The sequence below is a fragment of the Plectropomus leopardus genome, chromosome 9 (genome assembly GCF_026936395.1).
Source record: "Plectropomus leopardus strain MGB_pleo_1.0 chromosome 9, ASM2693639v1, whole genome shotgun sequence".
Classification (NCBI taxonomy): Eukaryota; Metazoa; Chordata; class Actinopteri; order Perciformes; family Serranidae; genus Plectropomus; species Plectropomus leopardus.
In genome coordinates this window covers 34,922,990-34,948,787 of record NC_142184.1, presented here as the reverse complement: position 1 = coordinate 34,948,787, position 25,798 = coordinate 34,922,990, and the positions used below count along the sequence as shown (strand labels likewise).

The 25,798-nt window shown below is 38.2% G+C and overlaps 2 protein-coding genes across 11 annotated transcripts in view; both read left to right on the top strand.

Annotated features, from left to right (window-relative positions):
* Positions 1-5,692, top strand: part of myt1b (myelin transcription factor 1b) — a 144,763-nt gene extending 139,071 nt beyond the window's left edge. For 8 of the 10 annotated variants that reach the window (XM_088082618.1, XM_088082622.1, XM_088082619.1 and 5 more), the window contains 5 exons: positions 362-583; positions 2,284-2,375; positions 2,650-2,753; positions 3,943-4,086; positions 4,307-5,692. In XM_088082618.1, the coding sequence (XP_087938744.1) occupies positions 362-583; positions 2,284-2,375; positions 2,650-2,753; positions 3,943-4,086; positions 4,307-4,450 (706 nt within the window). In that variant the 3' untranslated portion in view covers positions 4,451-5,692. The remainder of the gene's footprint in view (positions 1-361; positions 584-2,283; positions 2,376-2,649; positions 2,754-3,942; positions 4,087-4,306) is intronic. The other 2 variants (XM_088082623.1, XM_088082617.1) reach the window with 1 other exon arrangement.
* Positions 5,693-13,873: 8,181 nt separating this feature from the next.
* Positions 13,874-25,360, top strand: pcmtd2b (protein-L-isoaspartate (D-aspartate) O-methyltransferase domain containing 2b). The gene is made up of 7 exons (XM_042491618.2): positions 13,874-14,031; positions 18,049-18,209; positions 18,375-18,525; positions 21,299-21,401; positions 21,499-21,670; positions 21,944-22,067; positions 22,457-25,360. The coding sequence occupies exons 2-7, from the start codon at positions 18,054-18,056 to the stop codon at positions 23,011-23,013; spliced, it is 1,263 nt and encodes a 420-aa protein (XP_042347552.1). The 5' UTR covers positions 13,874-14,031; positions 18,049-18,053; the 3' UTR covers positions 23,014-25,360.
* Positions 25,361-25,798: the final 438 nt, after the last annotated feature.

Here is a 25,798-nt window from a genome sequence, read left to right as displayed (position 1 = left end):
AAAGGGTAGATTGTCAATACATAAGAAATACATGGGCATCATATTGCATTTGCACACAAACAGTTAATTTAACAGTGTTGATAACAGTATGTGCCAAACCTTAATAGCTCATATTCATTGCATAAATAATATTTTAAAGATAGATTTTAAAAAATTTGGCCCAGTAGAGAAAGTATATAACTGAAATCTTTATAATAATAATGATAATAATAATAATAACAAATAATAATATTTTCAACTTTCTCTACATTTTATGTTTTAATTCTCCTTGTCTAACCTATGTGCCTTTTCCCTCTCTTCATTTCTTCCCCTGTGGCCTTTTTTTTTTTCTTGTTTCCCTCCTTTCCTTTGCTCCCTGCAGATGCCCTGTGCCCGGCTGCGACAGTTTGGGTCACATTAGTGGGAAGTACGCCACACACCGTAGCGCCTACGGGTGTCCACTGGCGGCACGTAGACAGAAGGAAGGACTCCTGAATGGCACACCCTTCAATTGGAAGGCCTTTAAGACAGAGGGGCCTACCTGTCCCACCCCAGGTTGTGACGGCTCCGGACATGCCAACGGCAGTTTCCTCACACACCGCAGGTAAGATGCACGTAGATGTTTTTTTTTTTTAAAAGGGATACTTCACCCACAAAATGATTATTTGTTTATCAAATGCTAAAAAAAAAACTAGCATACCTGTCCGGTGAAAGGAGAACCCCAAAACGGTGAGAATTCTTGATAAATTGAAGTCATAGGGGTCCCTGTTTATCCTCAGCTAAACTATATGAAAACATCAACTTACAAACTCTCACACAATTTGTGCAGTATAATCAAAGTCTCATTCATCCTGCTGTATGCTCAGTAATTCCCAAACACATGCATTTTCACTTAAACGTCCCTATTTAAAACTAAACTTAAAGTTAAACCTATGCTCTCTTCGAAGCCAGACTCTATTGACCAAAACAGTAAATTTACTTTGCTGGAAGTTGCTGCTGGTTTAGTTTCTGTTATTGTGTGACTTTGTTTTTTAAAGGGTTGGTTCAGATTCAAAAAAAGTCACTCAATAACACAAACAAACTACTGATCGAGGTAGTGGTAGACCAGCTGCTCCTGTGTTCAGAGGTAAAATTAGTGTTTTTGTCAATGGAGTATGGCTCTGAAGAAAACATATAAAAGTTCACTTTTAGTTCAGTTTCCCTGTCAAAGATGGTCGTCTGTTTCGGAAGTAAATGGAGCATACGACTGGATAAATGAGACTTTAATTATACTGCATGAATTATGTGTGAGTTATGTTTTGAGTTATATGTTTTGATATCGTTTTACTGTTGTTAAAAGTGGACCCCATATGACTTCAATTCATCAAGATTTTTCTCTGTTTTTTGATTCTTCATTCACCGTGAAGGCCTGCAAGAAAAACAGTGTTCTTCACAAAATCAGCGTAAGGTTAATAATTAATATACAAATGATTATTTTGTCCATAAGCGTTAGTTATGAGCCAGTTTACTGTCTCCAATTGAGATGCTGCCATGTTTAAGTTTTACTTTTAAACATATTTGTTTAAAGAAGTACTTCAACATTTGAATTTTTTTTATTGTGGCTGGGAGTTATATGATGAGAGTATTAATACTGTGCTCAAGTCTGTACATTAGGCACTGAAAACAGCTAACCTGGCTTTATTGTCATCGACCAAATTTGAAAAGTACTCCACCACTTCAAAAGCTCACTTTTTATGTAAAATGTAAATGTCAAAAATGACAAGCTGTGGTTTTAACCTAAGGCAGGACTCCATAAAGTCTCTGCATCCTTTCAAAAAAATAGTCAGAGCACATAACTCATTTGAGTAATTCATGTTTGTGTGCTGAAAAAGCAAAAAAGTTCAAACATGTCTGAATTTTATAGTTGTTGCTAAGTGAATGGTTGGAACTGCAGACAGAGCCAGACAAGCAATTTTTTAGCATTAACAGTGTGTTAATTAATAAAAGTAAATATTTCCCAAAATGTTGATCTATGTCTTTAAGTCACAAGAAAATGGAATAATTATGGCATCCTTTCTCCTAACTTTGAGACATTTCTGGTTGGAAGAGGATGACAAGCATAACATATATTAAATATATATTAAAACATCTTTTTTTTTTAAACAAAAATGTTATATTTCGTCCTGACATTACCAGCTGTCTGCATGGACACATGGTTACAGTGTGCTAAATGTGTTAGGTGTAATGTTAAATGTGATACACACACATGTATGTGAGATATAAAGAATAGTGCAGTGACCCTCTGTGTGTCTCTGGTGTCTCCAGCCTCTCAGGATGCCCCAGAGCCTTGTACGCCAAGAAGAAGGCCAAGTTCCCCTCAGAGGACTACCTGAGCACCAAGTTCAGAGCCAGTGATGGTGAGATGCTGTAAAAATGGCTCCTAACTACACAGATGAAATTATGTCAAAAGTTAAAACTAAAAATGTGAACTTTGACCAGACAATACAAAAACAAATTTGTTTTTGTTTGTTATGAATGGAACCAAATCCAGGCACATGGCATATATACATATATATACATGTATACATATATTATTTATTCCAAATAGTTTTTAATGCATTTATGATAAGTGAAGCATATAGAGAGCAGACTCTATTCTGTGTATTCTAATGCTCCTGGCTTCTTCTGTAGTTTTGGACAACGATGAGGACATCAAGCAGCTCAACAAAGAGATTAACGACCTCAATGAATCCAACAATGAAATGGAGGCTGACATGGTCAACCTGCAGACTCAAGTGGGTGTTTCTATTTTTTGTTTTATTTTAACCTGTAAATCATTAAATTCGATGAATTTCTAGAGGACAGAGATGCTGATGTGTTTTGTCAAAATTATGAGACTTCAAGTTTTGAATTCAGTCACTTGGGCCTGTTAAGGATAATTTATATTGTTGACAAAGACAAAGCAGTAAGACTTCAACATTTGTTTTGTTCCTGAAATATCATAAAGAAAGTATGACTAACCTATGAAGTCTTTAAAAGAAAAAAATAACAGAACTTCTCTTTTACAAATGAAAAGTTGAAGAGAGTGGTGAGGGGATGATGTTTTTTTGTAGGCCAACCCTGAAGTTAGCATCGCACTGGTTTTCTCGTCAAAAACCTTCCGGGATTTTTGATTATCACCACAAATAAGCTCTGTGACGAACACAAGTTTATGAGACTTACGCGTTTTGTTTAGCATGATAATCTTTACAGATGAACAACACTTTTCTGTGTTTTGAAGCGTAAATGAAATCGCCAGAAGCAAAAAGCTAATGTTGGGCTATAAACGAACTACACTGAGGTGGCACAACTAAAACGTCACTACCCCGAATTGTTCAACTAGAGCAGAAAATCTAAAAATATTATAAACAGATAAATTTAAAAGTTAAAGCGACTGTTGCTGTAAAGAAAGACGGTGGGCGAGTGGGTTGAATAATGTTAGCATGTTGTGTATGTGAGAAAAACGTCTAAGATAAGACATTTGTTTTATAGTTGAAATTTTGTGAGTTATAATGAAGCTGAATTTTGTAACGTTACCTTTGTTATATATTGCTGTTGTTCCTGGCCTCATATGAGCAGAGGAAAGGTCTGCAAGCCGCTAGGCTAATTTATGCAATGTAAAATGTCATAAGCTTGTGCTAACAATGTTAGCATGTTGTGTATGTGGGGGAAAAATGTCGAGTACAAGACAAGTGTTTTACTTGTGAACCTTTTGAGTTATAATAGAGTTGGATTTTGTGAAACCATTCTGAGAATGGTACAATGCAATGTTTAAATAACATTTTCAGCGGCAACTTTTCTTTTAGTTCCCAGAACATTCTTACATTTCAACTTTCTTACATTTCAACTTGTAGGAAAGGTTTGCCAATGTTGTGGTAATGTTTTCTGCTAGCTAGGATGTCTCGAGTAGTGCCATTGTATAAATTGTGTTGCTGTGTGTTGCAGATCTCATCCATGGAGATGAACCTCAAGAGCATCGAGCATGAGAACAAGATGATCGAGGAGCAGAACGAGGCACTGTTCATGGAGCTGTCCGGTCTCAGCCGCGCTCTGATCCGCAGCCTGGCTAATATACGCCTGCCACACATGGTGAGTTGTTGTCCGCACACACACACACACACACACACACACACACACACACACACACACACACACACACACACACACAGGGGCTAGATTTGCTCACACACCCCTCTTTGATTGATTCAGTGTATTTGATGGAGGTGTATCTGGTGTGTTGACCAGCACATAGCCGTCCCGTTCCCCCCCTGCTGTTCTCAGCTGAGATTGGTTGTCGTTTGTACCACAGCAGGAGCCAATCACAGAGCAGAACTTCGACAGCTATGTGAGCACCCTGACCGACATGTACACCAACAAGGACTGCTTCCAGAGCCCCGAGAACAAAGCTCTGCTGGAGAGCATCAACAAAGCTGTGAAGGGCATCAAAGTCTGAGGCTCAACACACACACACGCAGAATGCAAACTGTCCTGAAGCGCAGGAGCGTGACGGAGGTGGAGATGAAGGAGAGATGTTGAAATACTCTACAATATATTGAAATATGATTCAAACAACAAAAAGGGAATTCAGGTTATTTAAATAAACGGCAACTTAAAAGAAACAAAAAAAAATCAACCCAGGGAGCACTCTGTGAGAAGAAAAGTGACGCGGACCAAAATCTACAACCATGCTGCTGCTGGGATTCGGAGCAGGAAACAGATCCTTCAGTCAGAATGGATGGAGAAGAAGAATAATGTTACCCGAAACTGTATCCGGGGGGTTTTAATATGCTGTATGTTTACCTGTTGTCTCTTTTGTGTCCTTAACTGTTTTCGGAGGGTTTCACTGATCAGTTTTTCACACTTCGTCAACTTGAGGAGCGTTGGATTGCTTACAGGAGCTCAGCAACGTGAAGAGGAGGACGCCGCTGTCCTGTAGCGTACACTGTGGCGAGTGTGAAGCTCTCATGACCACACACACATACCCCGGCAATATGAAGCATGGCACGACACTGCGTTTGTGTTTGCTTTACAGTATTACTGCGGGGAAGATGTCAACAGCGCAATGTTGATTCAGTTTAGGGGAAAAAAAAAAATCTTCAAGCAAGGTCATGAGATGGATCCATGAACAGCGGAGGGTGTTTATTTTTCACGGGACAGCTGATATCATGATTTCATAAGCAGCAGATCATTTTTTTTAAACTGAAATGATAATAGTAATAGTGTGCACACATTTCCAGTTCAGTTAGTCATATCAATAGTATTTATCGACATAGGAATTGCACTTCATTTCAATGAATAGTTTTGTGGTACAATAATTATTGTTATATATGAATTATTTAAACTTGTGAACTTTTAAATTGTAACTTATTGCCATTTATGTTATTGAGGTTTATTTATTTGAAGCAATCTATTTATTGACTTTGTTTTTTTAAAACACACACACTCCTTACTGACAAGAATGGTCAAAAGTGATTTGCAGATGTCTTGCGTCAATATTTTAAGAATCTATATAGATGACTGACGAGGCATATTTTGTTTTCTAAAAAACCTTTTTAAGTGCAGATGTTTTATAACTGACAAAATCTTTTGATAATTTTACAAAAAAAGTCTTTTGGGGTTGTTTTACTCTTTTTTTATGTTCATTTTTCTGTTAACTGCTACATTCAGAAACCCACTGCTGAGAAAAAAAAGAAAAGTATGTATTTATTATTTATTTAATATGAAAGAAATTGACTGATATGGCTGTATATTTATTTTGTTATTTATTTGCGTGATGTGACGGTTAAGTCTGAGTAGTCTTAAAGATCCACTACTAATATTTAAATAAAGACAAAAAATCAATACAAATACTGTTTGATTACTTAGGCTTAAACCTAGAACATACCAGCAGCTGATTGTAAAAAAAAAAGGAACCCAACAAAAGCAATCACTGTTCTGTTGCTATCTGGTCTCTGTTTGCTTTTGTCAGGTCAAAGAAAACCAGGAAAAACAAAAAAAAAACAAGTTCAAAAATGTTACCTCTCCCAAGCGCTTTGTAGCGGCCAGAACTGGCTCACCCAAAAACTCTGTGATGTACCATAGATGCGTACCGCTTTGGGATTCTTATTTATTATTTTCATCAGCACAGTGGTACATATATAGAGCTGTATCCCAGCAGTGTTTCAGGCTGGATGTATGGGTCTAAAACACACACACGCAGACACACACAACAACATATCCAACCGTCGAGGATACTGTAGGATGGCCTCCTTTGACAAACTTCTATCAGATAAACATACGCACCCTTGTAGCCTTACTCTAGATTTTAATTTTTTGATGCACAAAGTGCCACTACGTAAAAAAAAAAAAAAAAAAAAAAAAACTCACTTTCTTTCCTGATTCTTCGCATTTTCTGCAATGTAACAATGTCTGGTCCCGGGACGACCACGGCATCAAGAGAGTGGTGATTGTTTCAGATGCCTTTATTTCTCTGCCAAGATGGCCATTAGTACACTATATATACATTCTGTATAAATAGATTTTAAAGATGCTATATATATGAATATAAACATACATATATTTTTCCAGTGTAATTGTTAACTTGCTCTTCTTCTTCTCTTGTATTACCTTAACAAAAGGATCACTAGCTGTCTAGAAGAGATGCGAGGGGGCGTTACCAATAGGAGGCAGTTACACCTTATCACTAAGACCTGCTCAACTGTGGCTTTAAACATACCATTCACTCCAACTCAAGGCAAAGTAGGCATTGCTGATGATACAGTACTTTGGACGTGTTTTCCTTTTTTTCCCCCCATTTCCTGTATTTGTCTGATCCAAAATGTCAAAAAAAACAAAACATCTACTGTATGTTGTACTACTGAATCTGAACTGTCAATTTGAAACTAGATGGTTGGCTCTTTGTTCCTACGTGTCATGTGAGTTCATGTATAGTTAAAAAAAAAAAAAAAGAAGTTGATGCCTCTGAATAATGTTCTGCACATAGTGTTTGGCAACATTGTGCAGTTATTGTATTGTTACTAGTCAGGCCTGCTCGCTGCGAGCCCATTCTCTCTGATGTTGAAACAAGCAAGTAGGAGACTTTAGTTTTTAACCTGCCTTTGAGTGAGTTGTTGCAGCTACTGTGGTGTACAGTATGATACCCTTGTGTAACTCTGATGTCAAAGGCATGTTGTCAATGTGCTCTTAGCCAATGTAGAATGAAACTCCTTTGTGCACTTTCTGAATAACCGTTGAAAATGCCAGCATTTGAGTCTCGACTTGTAAGAACCCCAATAGATCACGAGCAATAGCAAAGTGTTCGCCTCCGCTGTGGGGGGTGCATTATGAAGCGTTGTCACACCCATTTGTTCCTGTAGAAAACAACTTAGATAGAGATGTGTGTTTGATTCAGGGGGTTCAGCCCGTGCACGCTGTGAAATCTGACGAGTTGATCTTACTTGAAATAATCTTGGAAACTGATTGCCATAAAAAAGGAAAGTAAATATAACATCAAATCTTATTTTAATGTTAAATTTAAATCTAAGTTTCAACTTGAAATTTAGTTGTATTTACTTAATTTTGTGAAGTTGTTGCAACTTAAAAATATCAAGTAAAATGACCTTGTTTTTTCTAAGTGTTAGAAACTTCAGAAAACAAGTTAGTCTGACTTAACTTGATCATCACAAAGAGGATAACACCAGGAATATGAAAATATAATTGACTAGTTTGCAACCAGCAGCATACAGATATGCAGCACAGTAAACTTGATTTACTTAAGTTGCTAAAACTTAGAAAGACTGAAAAATGCACATTGTTCAAACTGAACTTTTCATTTGTGAAAAACTAAAAGCATTAGATGTAACAAGTTGATGCTTTTTTTAAAAAAAACTTTTATCTAAAGTCTCATTTTTTTCAGTGTACTTTGCTGAAGTTGCTAAAACATTGATTTAATTGAACTTGTCATTTTTAAATTGCTTCACAAAATCAAGCAAATTTTAAAGACACTGAACAATTAGATATAAGTAAACATTAATTAAGATGTATAGTTATGTTTACTTGAATTTTTCAAGGCAATCAGTTTCCTAGATTTTTTAAAATTAAAATCATCTTGTCGGCTTTTACAGTGCAGTCAAAGCTCGAAAATGTATTTTAAAAAAAAGGAAGCTGTACTTTCTTTTCTGAACAAAAAAAAACCAAAAGAGATTGACAGGAAGCAGAGTTTGGTTCTCAGGTGACCGGGGAGAGCTGCTAAAGCAGAACAGAGCAATGCCATAGGTCAGCCAGTCAGCTGAGGCTAGAGGCGATGGCAGCGGCTGGATCAAGGCCTCCTGTGAAATGAGATGAGTGTGTGGGAGTGGGAAATTGATTTGCCAGGCTACACAATCTCCCCCTTGTTTTGGGAGGAGGCGTTTGTTGCATAAATATGTGTCCATCACTCAAAGGAATGTCGAAGCTTTTTATGACTTTTAAACCCACCCCACCCCGCCCCCCTCTTCCTCATGTCTTGTGTAACCTTTCCTCAGGAAAGATCATTTTTGATGCATTTGGTTAACAAAGTAGTATATTCTTCCTCTCTTGAAAAATGCACGAAAAATACTACCCGAGAGTGTTAAGACTGTGAATATTCTCCTAACTTATTTGATATGGCATGACCCCTTTTAAACTGCTTGATGAAATTGTCTACTGAGGTATGTAAATTAATAACACTGAGGCCATGAAAGCATAGTGTTCTCAAAAAATGTCAGCTGAGAAAGCAAAGGCAGCCTACGGTTGCTTCTGTGCCCACGCACTGTATGTTTTCTTATTTACAGAAAAGTACTGAGTGATGGAGGTTTATTATTCCAAATAGCAAAGAAATTTAAAAAAAAAACTGGTCAGGGCCCAGTTTCCCTAAAGCACCTGGGATGAAAATGAATTTAACATGATGACACTTTCAGGGAAATCAGCCCAGACCAAAATTCAGCTGTGTGTGTTTAACCCCTTGAGACCTGGAGTGACATAACTTTTCTTATGCCGCTTTCAGACGCCTTTCACAAGTATTTAAACCTTTGAAGCCAGAGCCAATTGGTGCAGTTTCCTTAAAGAACTTGGGAAGAAATGTATGAAAAATTGCAAGAAATGAGTACATTAATAATTATTTTTAAAAAGCTAGGAAAAAAATGTCTTGAGAAAAAAGCCAGTAAGAATAATAAATTACATATTTAAAATTATGTCACAAAGTTATTATATTTTTAAGCACTTTTCCAGGTAATTTCCATGTGTTTTATTTTATTTTATAAATTTGCTTATTAGTTTTATTTGTGTATTTATTTATTTATTTATTTTTGCACATTTTTGGGTAATCTTGTGCTTGTTACTAATTTTTTTTTTTCATTTTTGGGTCATTTCGTCTTGTTTTGCTCATTGCCTTTTTTCCCATGTTTTTGAAAGAAATCAAGTCAATTTGCTCAAGTTTCAAAGGGTTTCGAGTCGGGGAGGGGGGGCACACCTGTGCAACCTGTTTTCATCTTAGGTATAGACGTGTGCTCGAGAAGGACGCGCACGCAACGGTGAAAATGACTCCGAAGTTAGAGATGTCCGGTTGAGTGGCACTTTTCATCAAGCTGAGCAAAACCAAAACCCCCGCCCCTCGCCTAAAGCCCGTCCCCACCCGCCCGCCCGCCCACCCCACTGCTGTGGTTACGAAGCCGTATGGTCTTATCATGTGTGCCTTTCTCACTCCACTCATTTCAAGATATGGTATGTTTACACTCGGCAAACCTGGTTCAAATAGTGTTGGAAACCTTTTGGTCTGGATCCAGTACTTTCAGGGGCGGAGGAGGGTGCTATGTATAGGGAAATACAATTAAACGTGTCTTTTACATGCAGGTAGAGGCCATTTTTTCGTGACCGAGATACAAAAACAACAAGCTTTTTGTTAGGCGAAAGAAACTGTGATCTCATTCTGTCGATTCAGGTATCAGACTGCATGGACAGTTTCTGTGAAGAAATCTGAAGAACATTATCATCATCATCATCATCATCATCATCATCATTATCATCCCTAGATAATGCATCAGTGTGCAGGGCGTTATTTTGAAACAAGTGGAAGTCTCTGTACATATTTGTATTAAGAAGAAACCGTGTTATTGTTGTTGTATTGAAGACGAGTTTAAAATGGCGCAAAAAAAAGAAAAAAAAAGAAAAAAGTTTGTGACAAAGAAAAAAAAAACCTCCACAGCCAAGGGTTGTCCTGCTAGCACATTTTTACAGAGATGAGCTATTTTTACTGGTGATTTTCTAGGCATTGATATTGATATCCTTTTAAAAAAGTACAAAACTTCCAAAATGACAAGCACTTCCACAATGATAGATTGTATGGTCATTTTTGTTACTTTTGTAGATGTGGTTGTTCCTTTACTACTGCACCGTTTTGTAAAGTGGGACAGGCCTTGGCTGTGTGTCCTCGGGGTCTCATGATGTTTTTGCTTTGTTTTTGTTTTTTGTTTTTTTATTTGTTCGGGAAGTAAAACACTGTAGATGGGCTGAATTTGTGACTGTGTGTTTGTGTACTTGTGTACATGTTCCCCTGTTCCTGTGTCAGTGTTATAAACCAGAGAAGTGATGTCAGTTATTGTGGGGGTATGAACCATTTTAAATGTTCTCTATGAAAAACACAAATAAAGAATCATAGACAAGAATGACTCTGTCCAATTTTTCTGTGTGCCAAGGTTATTATAGTCAACTAAGCTACAACTAAATTAAAAGATTTTGTTAACTAAAATAAAAATAAAAACTAGACTTTAGAAGAAAGAGAAAAACACAATATAGTGTACATACAAAAATAACTAAAAAATTAAAATATACGAGAAATGTCTTTAGTTTTAGTTTTTGTCAATATAGTCAAATTTGTCCACGCAACTCACGTGAGGAGGCATTGGTGCCATGGACGGATTATGGGAATATGGGCCCTTGGATACAGATATGCAAAGGGCCCCACCACCTGTCCTACATAAGAGCAAGACATACAGATTGTGTGGTTGTTTTGTCTCTTTGAAATAATTTTGCTGGTAAGTGTCCCTTTGTGGTCATTTTGAGTGTCCTCGTGGTTGATATGAGTTAATTTGATGTTTAACATTTTCAAGTGAAGGGGCCTCGGTTGCCTCGTGACACTTTGGGCCCCTGTATCTGTGCCTGGTAGGCCTGTTCAGTAATGCGTATGTTTATTGAAACCTAGGCCTTTACAAGGTGTTGTGTTTATTCTGAACTTATGAAATCTTGCCCCTGAAAACTAACTCCCATATTCTAATTTAAAAAAAAACCCCAAAAAAACTTATACTGAAACTAATATTAACCAAACTAAAACTGAAGATTTTTAAACAATAAAATCTTTACCACCAAATTCTAATCAGTTCATCTTTGAGTCCAAGTGCACATTTGTGCCAGATTTCAGAGAATGAGATATCGCCATCATGAGAATAAGACAGGTACATGGACATAGTGACCTTGACCTTTGACCAACAAAATCTAATCATTTAATTGTTGGGTTCAAGTGGACATTTTTTGCCAAATTTGAGGAAACTCCTCCATGGCCTTCTTGAGATATTGTGTTCAAGACAATGAGATGAGCGCAAGGTCTCTGAGACTTTGACCATTGACCACCAAATTTTAATGACTTTATCCTTACTTCCAAGTGAACATTTGTGCTAAATGTTAGGGAATTCCCTCAAAATGTTCTAGAGATATCATGTTCACCAGAATGAGACGATATAGTCAAAGTGCCCTTGACCTTTAACCTTTGATCCCAAAAACTCTAATCAGTTTATCCCCGAGTCCAAGTTTGTGCCAATTAGATATCACCTTCATGTGAATGAAACGGGCACAAGGTCGTACTGACCTTTACCTTTGCCCACAACAATTGAATCACTTCATTGTTGGGTCCAAGTGGATGTTTTTGCCAACTTTAAAGGAAGTTCCCTCAAGGTTTTCTTGAGATATTGCTTTCACGAGATTGAGACAATCCAAGAACATAATGTCTCTGGCTACGACTATGAAGGCATCAAAATGAAATAATAATAAAAGTTAATGAAAGTTTAAAAAAAAAGCGGGTTAAAGGTTAGCGGGCAATGAAATGCATGATGTCATTATGCATTATCAAGGTCCTCCTGTGTGTGTGTGTGTGTGTGTGTAAGAGATCATATTTCTTGCATTGCAATAGTATCTTCATGTGAATAAGTGAAGCGTACTGTGTATAATTTATTGACACACAGTCTGCATGGCCAAGCACTCGCACACACACACACACACACACACACACACACACACACACACACACACACACACACACACACACACACTGCCTTCCTGGCTGCTGAACAAAATGGGGGACTTCAGAGTGCTGTTAATATGCAGTTACATGTAGTTTGTATGTTGAACAGCACTGACATCTGGTGGACCATTAGTGAACCAACATGTACACAAACATTAACAATCAGTTTTTTATCACAACTTGATGTGTCCCTGCAGCTGTTTACATTTTTTGTCTCAGTGCTTTGGCACAATAACAACCATTATTCTTAAAACACTGTGGGAAATTCTCAAATTCATAGTTCCTTTTCTCACAAAAGTATGTGCATTTCCTGTTTCTTTCACACAGAATCCAAATATTTAAGTTGAAATATCTTCCACCGACCCAGCGACATAATCATTAACATGCTCATTTTGTGCTAAGTCTTTCAAACAGAAATGCTACGTGTTAATTTGTCATATTTTCATCCTCAAATTTTAGTGCAACTGATCACATTTGTAGAAATCATTTTGTGCAATAATCTGGGGACACGAATGCTTGTGCGACATATCAGAATGAGCAGAAAGTCATAAAGAAATATATATTTATAAAATAAAAATAAAAAAATCTACTTATTGAAAATAATTCTTTTGTTTTTGGTGTTTCTTTTCATCCAAAAATAAGGTGGCATTGTGATCAAAAAAAGGCATTTTAAGGGTTAAAACTAATAAATATATGATTTTTATGATTAGGGTTGATGTTGGTTAAGAAAATAAACTCAATGAAAGTAGAAAATCATATCAATGTATAATATTTTTTATAGCCTGATTTTGAAAAGCGCATTTTGTGCACAGAGTGATACGAGCGTGTGTGATATTAAAGCGGGCGCTAGGGGTTAATCAAAACAGTGCCAGGGGAGGAACCTGAATGTCCTCCAATCCTAATAACACCCCTGCTTACACCACACCTATTTGGGGCCGCTGCAACTGGCACCGTGGCCTCCTGTCATTTTGTGGCCCCTGGGCAAAGCAGGTTGAGTGTCCCTGGGCTTTGGTAAGCCATTGGTGTAACTGGCCTACTGACCCAGTGAGGGCCCATTAGAAGGACACAGTGAGTGGATACCACAGCTGATTTAGTTAAATTAATTAAAGACCTGTTATTTTCTCAAGCTAATCAGAGCACAGACAAGAGCTTAGAAAGACTTAGCTGTGATTGGCTGAGTCACGTGGTAAAAACAACTCCATAATAACAAAGTACATGGTACAAGGTAGATTTATTTGTCATTTTTTAAACATAGTTTAAAATGTTTTTTTAAAAGAATTTTGAACATAGTCAAAAAATTTAAAAAGCAATAATAAACTATAAATATTATTGGTAATTATTAATTAATTAATAATAAAATGAAAAAAAAAACTCCATTAAAAGAAATAAATAAAAAACAAACTCTACAAAAGCGCCTGACGAAAGATATATTTTGCTGTTAGTACCGTCACTCAGGCGTTAACAGGGCTAAAACACGTCCCTGTGTGTGTGTGTGTGTGTGTGTGTGTGTATGCATGCGTGTGCGCGCCCGCGCGTGCACCCGGCTCTGTCTCCCCGCTCTGAGTGCAGAATGTAGGCCACTCTCCTCTGGCCGTTACTTTGCGTATATTACGTCTGACGTCAGAGCGTCAGCTGGCCGAATGTTTACATCCAGCAGTGGTGTGTTTCTGGCTGGATACCCCAACAACAAAAGGCTGAACACAAGGAAACCCGCTAACACAGAGCAGAGTCGTCGGTGTTTTCTCCAGGTACAACATTAACTCTAGCGAGGTTCAACATGGAGGCTGCGGGAGAGGCGGCGGGTTGTTTGGACAGCAGCAGCAGCAGTTAGCTGTTGTCTGTCTCCGTCTTTCTTCTCTCCGTGCAGCGAAGAATGCGGTTATTTGTGTTTGTGTTGACCTTGCCACTGCATGACAGTCTGTTATAGATGCAAAATTCAGTTTGTGTTGTTTATACCACACGCTCGTTCGACTAAAAGGGCTTGAATTTGAGTGTTTAGTCGAATTTGGATCACCTGAGTGGCGCAAATAGCAGCAGCCGCAACAACGTGCAGGCTGTGGATATATGCGGTGAAATGAAACCTGATGGAGTTACAGGTCGCGACGTGGCTTTTAACTCTCCGTACAGACTATTTTAAACAACATATTTGACGTGGTGGCTAATTCACTGAAACAGCTCCTGAATTGCGAAGCTTTAACGGCAGTGTTTTTGCAGGAAGTGTGTACCCCACTAGCCTACTAAACCACTTAGTGTGGTACAGAACGGCTTACAGCGCCCTCTTGTGGCCATCTGTGGTAACATCCCAAAGAAGGCGTTCGTGGTCAAACGCTGTAAAATCTGGCAAAGTTGATTACTTAAAATATTCTTTGAAACTGACTGTCTTGCAAAAGGAAAGTAAACTAGGTCAGTTCTAGGCATGGGCACAGGGGGGCAATAACCCCCCCCCCCCAAAAAAATGCTCCACCTGCCCGAATTTCGTCTAAATTCTTAGGACATTTCTGTAATTTTAAGACATTTCTAGGATTTAGGAAGATTGTGGGATTTTAGGATATTTGTAGGATTAGGGCATTTCTCAGATTTTAAGACATTTCTTAGGTTTTAGGACGTTTCTAGGACTGTAGGACATTTCTCAGAGTTTAAGATGTTTCTCAGACTTAAGGCCATTTGTCGGGTATTGGGACATTTTCCTTAGTGCTTAAAAAGGCACAAAATTGAGCTAGTTTAGCTTCGGATAAAAGCATGAGATAGTTCAGCATATATGCATAAAAAATAACTCATATTAAGCTGTATTTACTGAATTTGGTGAAGTTGTGGCAACTTAAAAAAGGACATTTCCCTATGTCTTTTTGGTGTTGTTGACTGCACTTTAAGTTTCCACCTCAAACACTCAAAATGGAGAATTTGTCAGTTTTGATGCAAAAGTTAAAAGATAAATGTTGTACTATGAATTGTACTATGTGTGCATGTATTTAAAAAATTTTAACCGACTTAATTTTTTAACTTGGAGTAAAGTAACTTAATTACTTGTAACACTGTTGACACAATGGCATTAGTTTTTCTGAAAGGAAAAAAAAGCATTGTATCAATGAAAATATTACTTTCTTATTATGTAGCTCAGGTCAAGCTAAAAAATATGAGGTAAAGCAAAACGGAAAGATTATTTCAAATAGAAATCATGACTTAGTTATATGTAAAAATGTGCACTGATTTAATTTAGATTTTTTTAATTTAACAATACTTGAGAAATTTAGTTTGTTCAGACGAAACTTTCATTTGGGAAAAACTAAAAACATAACATGAAACAAGTTGACACATTTAAAAAAACAACTTTTATTCAAACTTTTATTTGATTTTTTTTCAATATCCTTTTTTTTTTTTTTTTTACAGTTTTAAATTTGTAAATTAAATTTGTAATGTTGAAGTTGCAACAACGTCACAGAATTAAGTAAATATAACATTTTTCTTAAGGAAACTGTACAATTTGATAAAAAAGAAAGTCAGATTAATAATTATATTCACTTACATTTTCCAAGGAATTCAGTTTCTTATATATAGAGTATACACACACACACACACACACACACACACACATATATATATATAAAGTAAAATCAACTAGTCAGATTTCACAGTGCAGTGAGGCAACATTTCACTCTGGATCCCTGGAAATTGGTGCATTTTGATGCTGTTTTGCCTGGGAACATCCTCTTCATCTCAACTCAAGCAGCATCAAAGAGCAGGAGGTCCAGTAAAATGTAAATGCACTTTGTTCTTTTAAAGTCTCATGACCATGACCAGCATTTGGCAGCTGGTGCACCCTGTGATCTCCTGTCCTTTGGCTTGCCCCGTGGTGTTGTTTTTAACACCACCCTGAACCACTGCTGCAGCAGCCGCAGCATTCACACCTACAACTGTATTCTGCTGCCAAAAGCTTCATTTAGGCCTCAGCATTTGGCTGGGTGAGGCTTATCTGTGTGCACAGTCTCAAAGAGCTTTGTGTTGGATGTATTTTGAATTAGTAACCACCACTTTGTGCTGTCATACCAGAGGTTGATGGAGTTTATCCAAGTTGTGCACATTTTTAAGTTATTGCAACAGGACAGATTTATAATTAATTATGATAGTTTTGTTATGTATATGATGGTTCAAGGAGGAATTAAAGGGCTGCCGCTAATGATTGTTTTCTTTAGTGTGTTGTTGAGGTTGTGACTCGAGTGACATGACTTGGACTTTAGTCACAAATATGATCACAAAATCAAAAAGGACTAACAAGACTTGCAAAAAGACTTGCAACTTAGCTTGGACTTAAACATCAATGACTTATGACTGAAGTTGGACTTGTGAAAGTGCAAAGGGGGGGTGCTAACTCACCTCTCCACGCTACAAATGCTGCTGACTTCGCAGCTACAGGCAAGCGCAAACAAAAGAAGACCAAAAATATTCAAAGAATTACTACATCTCAAATTCAGCTCAGTTTTATACAATCTGTCCCTCTTTGAGATAAAGTGTCCATGGCACATTAAACGTTAAAGACCCCTGTCCTAGATGATCCCCTTTGTTTGAACCAATCTAACCACATCCAGTCAAGTTGCAGGAGAGAACCAACATTATGTTACAGAGCGCTGGCTGGAAAAACTGATACTAACGGATACTGATTGTTCACTATGTGGCAATCAAAAAAAACCACCAATTGCAGTATGCAAAATGTACAGGTCGAAAATTACAGATGGAGATGTGTTAGCGAGCGGAGCCTAAAAGCCTAGTAACTTTTACCAAACATAATTTAACAATGAAACACACATTTTAAATGCTTTGATGTTTTTTGTCAATGTAATATTTTAGTACTTGTTGAAATTTCATTACTTTTGCTGAAGAGCACATAATGACTTATAGCACTCGGAATCCTAAACTTAAAGACTTGGGATTTGTCAGTCGACTTGGTACTTGACTCAGGACTTTGGTAGAAAGACTTGAGACTAATTTGTGACTTGCAAAACTGACCTGGCTTCAGCTTGATCTCTTTCTCAGTTTAGTAATTTCTTGTTTAGTCTTTGAAATGACAGGAAAATTATAAAAATGTGCAGATTAGGTTTCCTGCAGATCCTCAGAATGCGTTTTTCTAAAAATAACGTTTTATATGTCGTAAATCAGTCTGTCAGAAGTCCGACAAGGGAAATAGAATTTATAGAAGTATTTTTCTTTCAGATGTTGCATTGTAAAATGTCAAAATAATTAGTAACTTCAATTTAAAACAAACAAACATACAAAAAAACCCGACAAAACCAAAGCCCCCCTCATCGATGTATTTTCTTTTCGGCTGGGATGCTCTGAGCAGCGGATCCTCTGTCTGCTAGCCAGCTGAACACTGGACAAAATGGGAAGCGCACGTTCGATGAAAACTGGCTATTCAACCAAAATTTCGCAGCATGGTTCAATTCAGTACAAGGCAATGCAGAGAAGGTTCGGTGTATTTTATGCAAAAAGTTGTTCAATCTTTGCACGCTTGGAATCAAGGCAGTGGAATCCTGCATGCAGAGTGAGAAACACAAAATTACCAAGAAATTCTGCCAACAAAAGCCACTTGTTCTAAATATTTGATGTTGGCTCATGTTATTTTTCCTGAATTTTATTTTTTGTAAAAAGACGGCTGTTTCTGTGGATTTCAGGGTTTGATGATTATTGTGGACTTATTGTGATGAAGATCAAATCCCGCTCATCATATTGTCATTCAGAATAGTAAAGCAGCTGTTTCTCTCTGGCTTCAGTCACCATGGGTGGAGCTGTCAGTGCCGGTGAGGACAATGACGACTTGATTGACAATCTGAAGGAGGCTTACTACATCCGCTCAGACCTGGTGGAGCGGGCTTTTCGAGCTATTGACAGAGCCGACTATTACCTGGATGAGCACCGGGACAATGCTTATAAGGTGAGCAAAAGGAGAGTGTGTGAAGTCACCCAAACAGGGTCCAAAGAAATCCACAGCATGGATGAAAAGATGTTTTTTAATTATTAATCACTAGATATTTCTCATGTTTTTAAGGACACGTTTCAGGGGCTGAAAGAAAAGCTAATATATGCTGTCGTTTTTTAGGACTTGGCTTGGCGGCATGGGAACATCCACTTGTCTGCTCCGTGTATCTACTCTGAGGTGATGGAGGCTTTGGATCTTCACCCCGGCCTCTCTTTCCTCAACCTCGGCAGTGGGACTGGCTACCTCAGCACCATGGTGGGCCTCATACTGGGTATGTGGTCAACTGCAACTATTCACCATATACTGTGTTATTATTGGCAGGTAAACACCTGGAGATTGTAGGTACTTTCTAATAGAAACTGAAAGAGAAAATGATGCTAATAGTAATAATAATAATGATAGTAATAATTATAATGAATTTAATAATAATAATAATAATAATAATAATAATAATAATAATGATGATGATAATGATAGTAATAATAATAATAGGGTAGAGTTTAGATAAAATTAAAACAAGGACAATGCAAATAAACATAGCTAGTTATTGCTGGTATCCAACTCCTGTCCCCAGTTGGCCTTTTAGTAAAGGAAAAGAAGAAATAAAGGAGAAGATATCAAGGTTACATAACATTCGATAACACCTATGGTAAACATAAGGCATAAAGCTGAATATTTACATCAAAATACATAGAAATACAACATACAGTTACAGTAATAAAATAAAAAAATAAAAAAATGAAGACACAAATATCAATGTTACAGTTACAGCACTTACAATAAGACGTTATAAAAGAGTTAAAATGCTCACATATCATCATGAATGATATAAAGGATATACTAGATATGATAAACATGATCTAAATATGATTTAAAAAAATTTAAGATTTTTTTGTTGGACTTTTTATGGCCTTTATTAGATAGGAAAGCTGGAGAGATGACAGGGAACGGAGATGAGAAAGTGATGACATGCACCTGGGCATGAACCCGGGGCAGCTGCAGCGAGGACACATAGCCTTTGTATATGGGGCGCACGCTCTACTGAGCCACCCGGCGCCCCCTAAATATGATAAATAATAAAATGTGCATCCAGTGTCTCCACAGTGTTTGTCAGTTGTGTCTAAATAGAGAGGGAGAGCGAAAAGCAGGCACACAGAGACACACATAGACACAGGCACAAAGCCAGAGACACACAAGCAAGCAGGCACAGAGAGACATGAGAGGAGAGACAGGGACAGAGAGACACGGAAAGAGAGACACGGAAAGAGAGACACAGAAAGAGAGACACGGAAAGAGAGACACAGAAAGAGAGACACGGAAAGAGAGACACGGAAAGAGAGACATGGAATGAGAGATAGGGAAAGACAGATAGGGAAAGACAGAAAGACAGGGACAGAGCTCAACATCAGAGGAGCAGAATCACTGCTCAGCACAGAAATGTGCTGCTGGTATGAATGGTCAGGAGGCTGCGCAACAATTGCCATGTGGGAGTGCTTCTGTGTCCAGTGTTTAAGCGGCTCAGTGACTGTCCATCACTCAGGGCTCACTTTTATTGTGTAGTACGTTTAGTAAACTTACCTTTGAAAATGCGTGACTCACTCAGTTTAATTTCATAATTAATAGGGGTGTAACAAAACATTGATCTGGATTGATATAAAATAAATGACCAACAATCCAGTATCATCGATGAAAAGTAAAAACATCTATATATATCGACATCATTAACGTAAGCCTTTATTTTGAAATTCCTTTTGCACATCTGTGTCACCATTTCTGTCCAAGCACACCTCCTTCTGCAACATTCAGTATGTTTACATGTAGTGGAGCTACGGTTACAGCTCAGTTAGGTCATTAAATTGGACTACTGTCCTTGTCTCAGTAGACAAGCACGGGGGAGAAATGATTTATTGACAGAATTATGTCTGACTCCAGCACGGCAGGTGGAGATATGCTCCCTCTCAGCTAGTCGCAGTAAACCTGTATTATTTATACAGTCCATGATACAGACCCTATCACAGTCACAACTGTTTATTTACAGTCACTTTAGGATAGAATACTAACACATAATCAATGGCTGAGCAAACTCTGCCTTCATTGATTAGTTTTTAAGCCACCTAAAAAAAATTGATATCAGTTTAAGTGTGTCTATATTTACAATATTTTCACCACTTTAGCCCTAAGCGACGGGGGTTTGAAAAACAGCAGACTCTACTGAATGGAGCTGCTGCTCTCCCGCTGCCTCCATCAGCTGTTATGGAAACTAAAGAGGAGACAGTTTTCAAATATAGTAAACACCTAAAATGAAATTGATTTTTTTAGGTGGCTAAAATATGTTTTGCTGCGGCCCCACTCACAGCAGGACATCGCTTAGCTTTGGTGCCAGTGTTGTGGGACTGCACTTTATTTATCAGAGGAGGGGGAGTGGTGGGGGGTTGATTTTTTTAATTTATTTTTTGTATGTCCCTAACCTAAGCAAAAATTGAAAACACAAGTCCCTCTTCAGTGCTTACAATTAAAAAAGAAAAAGAAAAAAAGCCTGACCTGCAGCACCCTTTCCCTCTCATAAATAACAAACAGTCCCTATCCCTAACCACGAAGGGAGGCCGGCGCATTGACAAGGAGCAAGTGCAAAATTCGGAGTCCAGTTAAAGTCCGACTGTGGTGTTTACATGTCAGAATAGCTTGACTTCCAATCACATTATCTGGATGTGTTAGTCTGATTTCAACATATTTGGTTTAGTTTGATTTCAGTCAGACTAACACAATAATTCCACTTTTTCTAGCATCATGTAAACATACTGAGTGACTGATATTGATCACAGTCTCCTGGATTGAATTGAGTCAAAATTGTGATGTGGCAGACTTTGTGATACCAGCAAACATTCTAATGTCCAAATGATCTTTATAAAATGGTACCGTGATGAAACTTATGATTTACACCCCTAATATTTCATTTAAAACCATAGTTGTACAAAATCCAGAGAGTGTATAACTACACTAGTTTGATGTTGAGCCTAATGGCATTACATGGTGTTTTGTTTCAGGACCATTTGGAGTAAATCATGGAATAGAGTTACACGCAGATGTGATTGAGTATGCCTACCAGAAGCTCGATTCCTTCATCAAAACCAGCGACAGCTTTGACAAGTAGGTGTCCAAATGTGTCAGTGAGGTTTGATTGTTTTGTCTTTCCTCCTGTGTATTTTGGTGTTCATTGCTCCTGTGTCTCTCTGTCTCTCTCCAGATTTGAATTCTGTGAGCCGTCTTTTGTTGTGGGTAACTGCCTGGAGATTCCCCCGGAGAGCCGTCAGTATGACAGGGTGTACTGCGGGGCCGGGGTGCAGAAGGAGCATGAGGATTACATGAAGAACCTGCTCAAGATGGGGGGCATCCTGGTGATGCCTCTGGAGGAAAAGGTTGGTGATATACCAGAAACACTCAGGATCATTCAAATCACCTTTTTTAAGTCCCCCTAATTACCATTTATGAGCAGTAGATAAATGTAGCAGGATCAAGGACAAATATAATTTCAATTTTTAAACTTTTCTAAATATCTTGTCATTGTACTATATTCAATTGAATATACATCAATCATTGCATTTGTTTTTTATTAATCTTTCACACAAAGGTTTTTGGAATGGGGATGTACAATAAAAAAAGAATGGGATTTCATTTTGTATTTTCTGCAGTTGACCAAGATCACTCGTACGGGACCGAACAGCTGGGAGACCAAAAAGATCATTTCTGTGTCCTTCGCTCCTCTGGTGCTGCCCAAACACAGCACGAATGGCAAACCCAAGACTGCCCCACTACGTGAGTCTCATTTGGACCTTTTTTTAAGCTTTAAAGTGCAAGTAAATGTTGGTTTTAGAATTCAGATTCAGAATTCAGAATTCCTTAAATTTTGAAATATTTGAATTAAAATTATTTATTTTATTCTATATTAATGTAATTTTAGTTTATTTATTAGTGTTCTTATTTATCAGCTTGTTATTTTACAGTCAATTAATTGTCTTGCACTGAATTACTAAGTGGTCGATGTGTGAAACACAATTTCTGTTTTATGTGAAGCATAAAAATGAAACAAATAAAAGGAATCTGGATCTGAATTTTGATACATAAAGTACGTGTGTAATTCTCCACCACTTCTTCTGTCTGTTTTCCTCGCCAACCTCTTTTTTCGTGGTTCAAAACTTTTGCAGCCAAGTACGAGGTACGGACGTTACAGGAACTGGCTCGCATCTGCATCCGCCACACCCTCAGAGTGACCACAGACGGAGGAGACAGCCAATCCCGCGGCCGAGGCTCCTCGTTCAGCGTAGGCAGGGGTCTGGCTGTGGCCGGCCTCCATAAGTACGGCCCTCGCTTCAAACGCAGACGCGTGCACCGGCGCCACTGCAACGCCCTTGTCCTGGCCACGCGCCAGGTGGTGGCCAGCAGCGGCATCGGACCCGCCTCTCTGGACAGCAACAACAACCAGGGGGGAAGAGCTGAGGACGAGGAGGAGGCGGGGGAGAGGGAGGGGAGGCGGCAGATGAGGGGGAGCAGGAGGGTGGCGAGGGCCGTGGGAGGGGTGGTGGAAGAGGAGGAAACAGTGGAGGAGGAAGACGAGGAGGAGGAGCAGGAGGAGGAGGAGGAGAAGGAGACTGGGGAGCTGCTGCGACCCCAGCCGGCCGTGAACGTCCTCAGAGAGAGGATACTGGGCCTGCCGCTGCCTGAGCCTCTCAAGATGTACCTGCTGTTCTACAGAGAGAAATGAGGCCGCCGGAGCCGCAGCCAGGTCCTGAGTCAGAGCCCAGAGCCGAGAGCGCCGACCCAGCAGAGCCTCACGTCTCTGTCCCAACCCCAACACCACCTGCACAAGGCAGGACAACTTGCTACTACCTTACTGACCCCCAGCCCCACCGAGGACCCCTCTCTCTCTGTCATCTCTCCCTCATCCCCACTTTCTGACTCCCTCTTTCTCCTACTCCGTTCATCTCCATAGCGCATAACACATATCTAACATATATCTAACATGCCAGTCAAAGCCTTGCCTAACAACAGTTTAGCAGTGGCCTGAATCCACAGCTTGTAAAAGGCAACTCAGTGGTGCTGAGAAAGAGAAGCATCATTGTTTAGTCTACAGTCACAGACTAGACAGTGCAAGAGTTCAGACACCGTAGCAACACGCAGAGAGAGCAGCTTACCAAGAGACCAAGAAGGCTTAGGACTGTCCCAGCTCTTTTCTGTCCACTAATGCCCAACGGTCGACATCGTACACTGATTGTGCGGATTGTGTGGCAGCCAGTTTGTCAGCATAAGGTGGTGTGTATTATCATCTCATGGGGATGGCATCGTTTTAAAAAGGAAGTCAGAGTCGGCCCAACATTGTGAGGAAGGAAAATGTGCACTCAAAGATCCAACGATGTGAGAGTTATATTTTCTCTTTCACTGTATCATATTCAGTGATACTGTAGCTACAGCTAGTGACCAAGATGGCGTGGCAGTTGTGACTATTTTGACTGATTTTCCAAATAAAAGAGAGCTTTTTCTTGAGCCCTCAGTCCATTAAATGATTTCACTTAGAGGTCCAGTGTGTAGGATTTATGGGGATATATTGGCATAAATTAAATGTAACATAATATAATATATAATAGCATATTCCATTTAAATATTCCAAATTAGAGAGATTGGAGAGCAGTAGACATTTTTTGATAATTCGGCACCTCCTGAACAATGTCCATCAAAGGAATTCTATCCGGATTCTGGTTGCTGGTTGCAATCTGCCATCCTCACTACTAGATGCCACTAAATCCCCCTAAATCTTACACACTGCTCCTTTAAATTATCTGCTTTTCTGAGGCCAAGGGTTGATCATCATTTCAAGCATTTTAGGAGACTACTTGATTTACTAGAAGGTTGAGTTTTTCCCTTTTCTATGCATATAATCCATTGTTTGATGCTATATTTGTCTCCTGTCATCAGGAGATGAAACTGACTTACATCCCTACATGTTTATCCAAAGGGCAGTGTTTTTCTCTGCATCCCATTATATTCTCTTTACCAAAAGAGGATGACCATAAAAGATCACATACTTACTAATATTCCAATATACATAAATAAACCAGCATGATAAAACACATAACTAATGTTTTTGATGATTGACAGCGTGCAGGTTTTCTGTCATCTTTTTTTTTCTTTTTTGGTCTTGTAATATTTTTGAATTTTATGAGACTTGAAGTGGTGTGTACATATGAAACTGTATGTTTTGTGAAGAAAAAAAAATGAAGATACTCTGAGAAGTAGATGTATCTTTTCATCACATTTTTCTGTTGTAGTTTCTAGTTAGATGGAGCATTATTCCTTTGTACTTTTTGCTTTTGTACCAAACTCTCTGCTCCCCCTCTGTGCCAAACTTCCGTTGCATGGACTAAACTCTTGAGATGAAACGGCAGATCAACAGCAAGTTGCTCATTTGGAGAAAAAAGAATGTGTTGCTGTTTACTTTTTTCTTTTTTAACTTGAAAAAACGCTCCACTTCTACTGAAATGAGATTGGTCGTTCATGCATTAGTTATCATGAAAGGGTTAAGATTTCTACCGTTAGGCAGTTTGAATCTGAAGAACGTTTGTGATAAACAGCAAAGTGATATTTGCACAACACACCTGCATCAGTAAATACAGTTGATAGATAAATAATGGATGTGATCACAATAATAGAGAGGATTTGAATATGTGCAGTTTATTTTGGTAAGCTATACAACTCTGAATGGGAGGAATTGTTTCCAAAATGCGGGTCGCTATCAGGCAGAGTGACTCATATCCCGTCTGATTCTTGCTGGGAGTGTGTCACATTTCACTGTCGGGCCAATCTACCATTTCTACCGCTGCTGGATCTGCCTTTGAGTACTGTATGTACATCATTCCTTTATTTGACATGAGTACCATTCATGTTTGGTTGTTGTGCATTTGTGATTCTCTGCTGAATGTATATGATCATGAATTTTTCTTTCTTTTCTTTTTTTTTTGCACTTAATATTAAGTTTTTTGGTTTGAATGAATTGCTTGTTTTTAAAAATGACCTGTAATGTTGACTGCTGTTAATAAAGTCCATTATACAAAAGAGTCCAGTTGCAAATGAAATGATGTTGTTAGCTGAGAAAAAGGCTGCTGTTTACACTGGTTTACACTGGTTTACGAGTTTAAAAATAGAAAATACTTTAACCCAGATTTAAAACAAACAAACAAACAAACAAAAAAAACTCCATACAAAATATGTTTACATCATATCATTAAAAAGTCATGGCATAATGTCATTAAAAATGCGGTAAAAAGTCACACTATAGAATGTCATAAAAATATAATTAAAAGAAGCTGTCAAGAAGAAGAAAAGAAAAAATGTCATGGTATTGTTTGTCATTAAAAAGTCATGAAAAAAATAGTTATAATGTCTAGTATGTTATAAAAAAAAATCCCCAAAAGTCATACTATAGTATTTCATCAAAATAAAAAACTCCATAGTATAGTACATCATCAAAAATAGAAAAAAGTGTAGTGTATAGT

Excerpts from the sequence above, each read along its gene's own strand:
- pcmtd2b (XM_042491618.2), top strand. The coding sequence starts at position 18,054 with ATGGGTGGAGCTGTCAGTGCCGGTGAGGACAATGACGACTTGATTGAC. Across the intron at positions 18,526-21,298 it reads CATGGTGGGCCTCATACTGG|GACCATTTGGAGTAAATCAT; the intron begins GTATGTGGTCAA and ends GTTTTGTTTCAG. Across the intron at positions 22,068-22,456 it reads ACCCAAGACTGCCCCACTAC|CCAAGTACGAGGTACGGACG; the intron begins GTGAGTCTCATT and ends AAACTTTTGCAG.